The 9,619-nt window shown below is 61.1% G+C and overlaps 1 protein-coding gene across 1 annotated transcript; it reads right to left on the reverse strand.

Annotated features, from left to right (window-relative positions):
• Window positions 1-633: 633 nt before the first annotated feature.
• PEAK3 (PEAK family member 3) lies at window positions 634-6,032 on the reverse strand. Its single transcript, XM_048288055.1, has 4 exons — window positions 4,707-6,032; window positions 3,917-4,044; window positions 2,797-3,446; window positions 634-2,273 (listed from the first exon to the last, which is right to left on the reverse strand). The coding sequence occupies exons 1-4, from the start codon at window positions 4,811-4,813 to the stop codon at window positions 1,272-1,274; spliced, it is 1,887 nt and encodes a 628-aa protein (XP_048144012.1). The 5' UTR covers window positions 4,814-6,032; the 3' UTR covers window positions 634-1,271.
• Between the last annotated feature and the right edge of the window lie 3,587 nt (window positions 6,033-9,619).

Here is a 9,619-nt window from a genome sequence, read left to right on the forward strand (position 1 = left end):
GGCTCTGGGGACCGCCTGGTGAGCCACTGCCACATCCATGGGCACAGCAGCCGTGGGGAGGTTCCGTCCCACTGTGGGCCCAGCCCTGCTGCTGTCAGGTGATGGAGTCACTGAATCATGGAATTCTTTAGGCTGGAAAAGCTTTCCAAGATCATCGAGTCCAACCATTACCCTGTCACCACTAAACCACGTCCCCAAGTGCCACAGCCACACGTTGTTTGAACGCTCCCAGGGATGGCGACTCCAGCACTGCCCTGGGCAGCCTGCACTGATGCCTGACCACTCCTTCAGTGAAGGAATTTTTCCTGATGCCCAGTCTAGCTGGCTGTGAGTGGTTTAATAATTGCTGAGGAATAATTCAAATGACCTGAGCAGCGCCTTCACTGTGCTGCTCCCTCGGCACCCACATGCATTTGGGGACTGGGTCCAGGTCCCACGTGCTACCAAGTGTTTCACAGCAAGGAGCAGATGCCACAGCCCTGTCTTGGTGCCCATGAACTCACCTGAGCTGTTTCCCAGAGCCCATGGAGGCTGCTCTGGGTAATCACCCCCAGGCAGGGCACTTTGGCTTTGTGTTTCCCTCTGGGCCCATCCCCAGACTGTGTAATGCCGGCAGAGAAGCACATAAAGGACCAGTGTTTGAGAGGCTCAGCTCCAGGTTTTATTGAAGCTGTATTTTTCCCTTTAAAATGTCATTTTTATTTGTGACTGTGCCACAAATTGTCTCTGGGAAGCACAGGCTGAAGGAGCCGCTGTGTTTCTCCTTTGCTGAGAAGGGTGAGCTGTGATGGGTGGCTTTGAGTGTTATTTAAACCAGCAGAAACCTGGTGGCTGCAGGAGAGCTCTGAGGGGGTTTTGTGCAAAGTCTGAACCCCATAAACTTTACTTGGGATCATCAGCCACTAAATTGGTGCTTGGGGCTCCCATCCAGCTGTCTTTTCTCAGATGCTTTGATAAACCAGATTCAGAAGTATCAAGCAAAAAATGTTTGAGGGTGTAAAACCACCGTGTGTTTGGGAGTTTGATCCCAACGTCATCATTCATGGGCTGTGGAGGAAGTGGGTTTGGGTTTGCAGAGTTTTCCCAGTGAGGACCAGCTTGGATTTCTCAGGAACTGGTGGATTTCATAGAATCATGGAACAATTTGGGTTGAAAGGACCCTAAAAGTCATTTCGTTTCAACCGCCTGCCATGGGCAGGGACAGGTGTGGCCAGGCCCTGGTGGGCTCCTGGCTTTGAGGAGACCTTGGATGGGCTGACCTTGAGGCTGGTTTAGGGAGCGTAGAGAACCTGGGTGACCTGGTGGAGGGTGTGTTCAGTGACCCCCTGAAAGTACTGGCAGCACAGCCACTCCTCCAGGCTGGGGCTGGCCCTGGCCCCAGGTGAGTTCTCCGCAAACCTCAGGAGCAGAAGAGCCCTCTTGACCTCCAGCCAGCTCCGGAGCAGCTCCAGGCTCTTCCTGCTCCTGGCAAAGAGCTCCTGGCGTGGCCCCCAGAGCAGCACCTGCAGGATGCCCCTGGCCTGCTCGATGGACACCCTCTGGTGAGGATCCCTGTGGAGCAGCAGCGTGGCCAAGCGCTTCAGTCCCGCCGAGTAGATGGACAGCGAGGGGATCTCGGGAAGCATTTTGCTTCTGAAGCCCAAGATGTTCTCCAGGGAGATGTCCACGTGCAAGATCTGATAGATCAGCCTGCCCACGTTCAGCTCAGCTGCTGCTGGAGGGGAGGGTGCAGTGAGACCCTGGGTCCAGTCCTGCTCCTGGCTGCTGGAACAAGGTCTTTGCTTCTCTTGCACCTTGAAGAAGCTGCTGATGAGCAGCCGTGGAAGGGACAGTCCCAGCGGCTCCTTCTGGCCCTGCTGGCTCTGGGGGGGACATGGGCACTGCACCAGCAGCAGGTTCTCAGGGCAGAGGTCCCCCTGGGCCACGTTCTGCCCCTGGAGGTGCTCCAGCCCCATGCACAGCTGCAGGAGCAGGAGACAGCCCAGGCGCTCGTAGTGCCCGGGGCGGGTCCTGTGCAAAGTGTGGGAGCTCTTCACAAAGTCTGCCAGGGTCTGCTGGGGAACCTCGGCACAGAGCAGCACCTGCAGGACAGGCCGGGAGGCAGGGCAGGCTGGGGCCGCTCCGGAAGGGCCCTGACTCTGTTTTCCAGGGATTCCCGGGAGCACCAGTTCCCGAGGGAGGCGGTCGGTGAAGCGGCCAAGCAGGCGCTGGATGCTGCAGTGCGTCCCCAGGGAGCTCTGCACCCCCAGGCTGGAGCAGCACGGCTTGGGGACCTGCAGGGACACACAGGACAAGGCCAGCTGTGTGAGGACAGAGCCTCCTCCTGGGCTGGGCCACCCTGTCAGCTCAGGGCCAGCAGCCCTGCTCTGACCCACACGGGGTGCTGGGGTCCCCCCGCACCCTCTGAACACAGGGACAGAGCCAGGATGGCTTTGAGCAAGAACTGGGACATGAGGGGGGGTGCAGCCCCCAAATGAGCTGGGGTCTCATCCTGCTCTCCCGGGCAGCCACTCTGCTCCAGCCTCTCCTTTGCATGTACTGGCCCCTCTGGCTGAGTTACCAGGACATATCCCCCAGCAGGGCCGTTTTTGACGTGTCTCTTGGCCCCATGGGAGCTGTCACCCTCGTCACCCAGCCCCCGCCAGCAGCGCTCTCTCACCCAGCAAATGCAGAAGTGGCTGCAGAAAGGGGAAGCGGCCCCAATGCCGTGTTCCGTGGAAAAGCCAAAGCTGCCGGACCTGCAGGAGCCGGCGCCCTCTGCACCACCCAGGGCTTTCACCCCGACCGCCTCCTTACCTTGGCTGCGAGCTGCAGCTGCCTGTGCTCGAAGGTGAAGCCCACCCTGAAGTACCAGGCGTCCCCGCTCTGGCAGCAGGGCCGGGGCTCCAGGACCCCGAGCGCTGCCCAGCGCTTCCCCACCAGCTCTGCCTCCAGCAGCTGCTGCCTCTCCTCGGGCCCCACCAGCTCCTCCTGCATGCGAGCTGACAGCCGGGTCAGGGCGGCCTCCTGGCACCCCAAAATCACCCCCAGGACCCCGGCCGGGCTCTCCAGGAGCTGCCCCAGCTCCCCGTCCGCTGTCCCAAATGACAGCTCCTTCAGGCTGGCTGATGGGGCTTTCTGGGGGCTGCTCCAGGCCAGCGGCTCCCCCAGGCTTTGGGACTTGGTCAGGGGCTTCTTGGGTCCCCAGGAGGGTCTGTCCCGCGGGGGAGCCCCCTCCTCGCGCCGCAGGTGGGGTGGGGGGATGCTGTAGAGGATGCTGCCAGCCCGTGGCTCGGGGTCGCCGTGGTAGCGGTGGGATGATCCCGGCTCCGGGAGGGACTCGGCTCGCTGGAGCTGCTTTTTGGGCAGGGGGGGAGGCGGGGGGTCCGGGTCAGGCTGAAGGAGGGGTCTCCCAGCACCTTCCCCTCGGCTGGCCTTGTGGGGGATGAGGTGGGCACGCAGCTCTCCTGGGAGGGAGGGACAGACATGGCAGGGCAGGGAGGACAGAGGAGAAGAGAGTGGGAGTGGGGTGGGGTGGGATGGGATGGGATGGGATGGGATGGGATGGGATGGGATGGGATGGGGTGGGGTGGGATGGGATGGGGTGGGGTGGGGTGGGGTGGGGTGGGATGGGATGGGATGGGATGGGATGGGATGGGATGGGATGGGATGGGATGGGATGGGGTGGGATGGGATGTGGTGGGGTGGGGTGGGGTGGGATGGGATGGGATGGGATGGGATGGGATGGGGTGGGAGTGCTGCACGTTGTTCTTTGCCCCCCTGCATATTTCCAGCCTCAAAGCCACAGCCAACACCAGCCAGAGCGGTGACAGCCAGGTACCACGGGGGGAGGACAGGGGCAGCAGAGGGGTTCGTGCCACTGTCTGAGGTGACACCTCGGCGGGCAGGGGCACAGCGGGGTCAGGTTGTCACTCACCCAGGTTGCTGTAGATGAGGGCTGAGCTGGGGGGCCGAGGGGGGCAGCCCCCCGGCGTGTCCGGCATGGGGGTGGCCGGTGCGGGGGCAGCCAGGTCCAGGCTGGCGCTGCGGAGCGCGGAGCTGGCCCTGCACGGAGCCGGGAGGCAGCGTCACCCCGCGGGCCCCACTGCCTTCACTGCCGGCTCAGAGGAAGAACACAGAGAAAAAGGGAAGCAGTGGCCTTGACGGGGTGGTTTTGGGGCGAAACACGGGGAGTTTGGTGGCCCAGAGACGCCAGTTGCCGCACTGGGAAATCCTGGGGGTGGGAGCTGCCCCAGGGGCTCCACACCCGCTGGCTCCCACCTGCATGGGACACACCCGTGGGTGCACGGGGGCAGATGTGTGGCCTCTGGTCCCTGCTGGGTGACCCCAAGGAGGACGTGACGGTGGGAGGGGTGTGGGACAAGAGCCGGAAAAGCCTTTGAGGCCCCCAGCCAGGGCCTGGGGACAGGACAGGGGTCTGGGCATGGGGAGGGAGCAGAGGGAGCCCGAAGGAGGAGGAGGGCACTGGGATGGAGCCGCTGGGTTCCACTTCCCTGTCCTGGCACTGGGCACTGACTTTGCTGCCACCAGAGGTACCAAAACCACGGCGGCTTTCACTAACCCTCCCCGTTCTGCTGGGACAGCACTCCCTGGGTGCGAGTGCCCCCACTCAGACCCCTGTGCCCCCCGGGACCCCAAAGTGCTTTTTTTGGGGCAGCCGTGCTGAGCAACTCCTTCGTGGTGCCCTCTGCAGAGCCCCTCGTTACCTGTGAGCTGTCCCTGGCAGCGGGGGGGTCCCGCGGGGCTCCAGCTCCGCATCCCGGCTCCGCAGCAGCTCCCGCTGCCCATCCCAGCCCCTCCCGGTGCTGGCCATGGCGCGCTCGGGGATCGCCCTGCGCAAGGCGCTGCGCCCCGGCTGGGGCAGGATGTGCTTTCAAAACCTTCTCCGGGCTCGGCTGGAGGAAACCGGGGCTTGGCCTCGCTCCTCGGTAGCCCCCGGAGCCCCCCGGCATCGCTCTGGCCCCGGCCGTGGTCACTGTGCCACCGTCAGTGCCAGCTGTGGATTTGTGTCCCCTGAGATGCTCGTGGAGCTTCACCCTGGTCCTCCTTCCTGGCTGGCTCTAGGGATGGCTTTAAGGGTGGCAGCTGCTCTGAGGAGGGGGCTGCCCCCACAAACCCCCCTCACATCACAGAATTAATCCCTTTTCCTTGGGGTTGTTATTCTGGGTGGGTTGGCAAGGAAGAACACTTTCATTTTCTTCCGTGGACTGAGGTTGTGGGTTCAATTCACGTGTTAAGAGTTGAACTTGATGATCCCTGTGGTTCCCCTCGAACTCAGAATGTTCTGTGATCTGTGTTTTTGCCGGGATTTCCTGCAGCCACTGCATGACAGGAGTGCTGGAAAACACTTTTTTTTTGTCTTCCAGAGCTTTACAGATGCTCAAAGAGCACAAAGTGACCCAACTCAGCTGCTGGAAAAAATTGGTGTCTGTCCCCTCTAGGATAAAGTCACCTTTTAAACACTCTAAACCCCAAATATTTCAATATTTCCTCTTTTCTACTCAGTCTTTGAGTCATCAGTGGTGCCACTGTGGGCCGGGTGGGTTCTGTGGGAAGCCACTGCAGGGAGCAGCGAGACTGGGATGAGCAGCCTTTGGGATTTCCATGAGGAGAGCGGAAAATTTCACTGTTTGAGCCCAACCATGCAACAAGAACAGGGGGACCCTGGGCCCGGGCACCTCTGCAGGCCTTTGGAGGGCCAGGATGGGACTCGGGGGTGCTGAGAGCCTGCAGCCACCCTTGTGAGGAGCCCACAGTTCCCTTCCCGTGTATTTATTTCCCTATTTCCCAGCCCACTCCAGGCCAGCCAGGGGTTCTGGCTGTTGGGTGTGGCTGGGGTCATTTCTGGGTGCTGAGAGCTGATAAAAAACCGTGTTGGGGCTGAGTCACGCTTGGATCCAGCTCAGGGAGGAGCTGCAGGGCTCTGGGAGGGGACAACCTGCACCATCCACCCCACTGGCAACCCAGACTGGTTTGGGTTGGAAAGTTTCTTAAATCTCATCCAGTGCCACCCCTGCCATGGGCAGGGACGCCTCCCACTGTCCCAGGCTGCTCCAAGCCCTGTCCAGCCTGGCTTTGGACACTGCCAGGGATCCAGGGGCAGCCCCAGCTGCTCTGGGCACCCTGTGCCAGGGCCTGCCCACCCTCCCAGCAAAGAAATTTGTTAGAAGCATCACTGTTTTTCCCTAATGAATCAAACGACCTTTAAGATGTACCAGAAAATGTTAGGAATAAAATCACACCATTCCTGCCGTGCCTGTGACCCTGTGTGAGGAGCCAACTCAGTTTTGTCACACCTCAACAAAGGCTGTCAGAGGCACGTGGAGGAAGGGTGCCCATGGGCCACGTGCAGGAGGCAACCAGAGGAAGCCTCGTCTCTGGGGGGACTCCGCCTGGCAGCACCTCCCATGGGGCAGGCAGCAGGACACTGTGCAGGGGCTGCTCCAGTCAGGTCGAGAAAGGTCTCCACCCATGGACGGCACGGGAAGGTTGGACTGGGCCAGCGGTTCCCTGTCCTCGGGCAGACTCTGGGAGGGGCTGGGGGGTATAAACCCAACTGCTCTCGGAGGGGTTTGCTGTTCTTCACGGCTCCTGCCCGATCCCTCCTTTGCCCTGGCCCCAGCTGCCTTCTGGCTCTGCTGCCCTCGCACCTGTCCTGCCTCTCTGTGCCCCTGAGCGCCGCTTCGCCCCGCATCCCTGCCTGGGCTGCCTGCAGCCTTCCCTGCTGCGGGGATCACTGCCTGCCCTGCCGCGGGGAATCACTGCCCGCCCTGCTGCACTGCCTGCCCTGCTGCGGGGATCACTGCCCACCCTGCTGCCCCGGTCACTGCCCGCCCTGCTGCACTGCCCGCCCTGCCGCCCCGGTCACTGCCCGCCCTTCTGCCCCGATCACTGACCGCCCTGCTGCGGGGATCACTGCCCACCCTGCCGTCCCGGTCCAGCCGCTGGCCGTGACCCTGTCCCCAGCCCCGCTCCTCCCGTCCGAGTGCCCGCTCACCGCGTGTCCGGTGCCGTCGCCGCGGGAGCCGCGCCCCAGCGGGAGCCACGGGGGTTCCCCAAGAGCCGGCCCGGCCACAGGCAGGCAGCGTCCACCCCCAGCCTGGACACCGACAGCACTGCCCTGGCTCGCTGGGGTAACGCCCTCCTTTTCTCTGTGCCCCCTCTCTCTCCTCTCTCCTCTCCCCAATCCCTTTTCCATTTTCCTTTCTTCTCCTCTGTCTCTTGTAGCCCTCTTTCGCTCGGGCAGCTCCTTTTCATTCTCGTTTTCATTATCAATAAACGGTTCTCAGACACAACGTTTGCCTCGTTTGGCTTAATTTCTAAAGAAGATCTCCTCGCAGTTCCCCGCAGAGGAACACGACACCCTGCCAAGCTGGACAGAAGTGGCCAGGGAAAGAGGGGCAGCCAGGAGCTGCGTTTTAGCTGAGAAATTCCTCATCTGTCTTATTACAGCCAAGGAGAAAATGCCAGGTTTAAAAGCCACCCAAGCCCTTAACAAGGGTGGTCGTTTCCTGTTGCCAACCCCTGCAGGACTGTGCAAAATGCTGATTTAATTCTCCAAGCCATGGAGCGTCCCTGAATCCTTTGGTGGGTTCCATGCCTGTTCCAGGTGGATAAATCAGCTGCAGGACAGGGCCCTGATGGCCCTGATGGCGTTTGCAGACTCTGGTCCAGGAGCTGCTGAGCCCTTTTCCCCTTGGATTTGGGGGGCTGATGCAGGGAAGCTTTTCTCAGCTCCAGCCTTTTTGGTTTGTAAGGAAATTGGTTTCTCTTCCCAGTGGGAGATAGGATCTTTAAAGGTAGCAGCTGGAAAATTGCAGTTTTCTCACTGTCTTTATTTTTCGCTGTTTTTTTCCACGACATTCTTCACCAGCCCGTGGGTGCTGTGGGAGTGCTCCATGCCCGGCTCAGGGCAGGTTGGGGGATCCCTCGGGCACTGAACCCCCCTGGGTGCTCCCTCAGCACCTCCACCCTGCAGCTCATCCCCAAAAGAAGCAGGGGAGGTCGGTCCTGGCTCCCACGGTGCCCCCACACCCTTGGGAGCTGTAACCCCGACCCTTCACCTCCCCGTGCCATGAAATGCATTTTGAAGCAGGAAACGAGAGAAAAACCCCAATTTCCTCTTTCCTCCCACGGCAGCTCTTGCCCAGCCCGGGGGGGCTGCGGCTTCCCGGTTATTTGGCAACCAGGGCCCCCCGCCCCCGTGCCCTGGGGTGGGCGCTGGGAGCCCCCCGGACCCCAGGGAGTGTGTGGGGGATGGAATTTCGGGCTGGAAAGGCCCAGGGCCCGTTTCTCCAGCAGATGGAGGCATTGCTTTGCTTCCAGCGCCCGCTGCTCCCAGTGCAGCCCAGTCCGTGCTGGGAGAGCCGGGACTGGGGGCTGGCAGGGGAGCAGGGCAGGCGCTGAGCCTGGAGAAGGGACACGGGGGGTTTGGGGGTGAGGGGGACACAAGGACAGGTGTCCCCCGGCCAGTGGGACAAGGGGACAGCGGGCTGGCTGAGCCCGTGGTGGGGACAGCCTTGGGCAGGGGTGGCCTTGGGGGGGCCAGGCTGTGCCCTGGGGCTGGGGAAGGGCACTGGGAGGGTCACTCTGGGGAGGAGGAACCACCTCCCCCTCCCCACTGGCTCCTGTCCCACGGCCCCACTGCAAGTGCCCCTCTGTGCCTCAGTTTCCCCAGGAGACATCAGCACAGGCTCCCCGTGCTCAGTTTTCCAGCCCCATCCGAGGGATTTGGCTCCGTGTGTGCTTGTGCACTCTCGTGTGACTCCTGTTAACCCCACCCCAAACCCCAATTTCCCTGCAAGCAGGACTTGAGGTGCTGCCTTTGCACTCTCCACTTCTGGCATATCCTTATAAACACCGCATTAATAATTAATAATCGATTAATAGCAGCAGCGGTTTGTTAGCACACGTGCATTAATCATTTATTAGTTATTAATATGGACTTTGGCACCCTCTGAGAGGTGGTTTCCCATGGTTTGTTATGGGGTTTGTGGGGCTGATGGTGGTGATGGACTCAGGGGCTGCAAATCCCAGCAGAGCCTCGGGAAGGGGGAAAGGTCTGCTGGAATTCCGGGGGCTTCCCAGGTTGCAGCAGCTCTGGAGCGCACAAAGGTGAGAATTCTGGTGCTCCTGCTCTTTCCAGGTCCTGCTCAGGCTTTGCCCACTGATTTTGCCTTTTCTTATCGAGGCACATGAGGAAGGAAAGGGGGAGAAAAACCCAAAAGAGCCACAAAAGTCCCTCTTTTTTTTTTCTTTTTTGTTTTGCTCACAAATACATCTCACATGCTCGTTACATAGAAAACTGGGCCAGCTCTGCACTGCCCTTTGCTCCCACTGTGAGGGTCCGTGCCCGACCCCCTCCCTGCCCTCCCACCCCCATCCCAAGGTTAAAAAACACCCCAGACACCAAACAGGACCCTGGTGGGACACGGCATGCACAGCTCAGGGGGCGAGGGGCACCGGGCATGCGGGGCCACAGGGACGGCCGGACCCACGGCAGGGAGGGATGGAGGGATGGATGGAGGGATGGATGGAGGGATGGAGGGATGGATGGATGGATGGATGGATGGATGGAGGCATGGATGGATGGATGGATGGAGGGATGGATGGATGGATG

Source organism: Corvus hawaiiensis, chromosome 28 (assembly GCF_020740725.1).
Source record: "Corvus hawaiiensis isolate bCorHaw1 chromosome 28, bCorHaw1.pri.cur, whole genome shotgun sequence".
In the NCBI taxonomy this organism is placed as follows: Eukaryota; Metazoa; Chordata; class Aves; order Passeriformes; family Corvidae; genus Corvus; species Corvus hawaiiensis.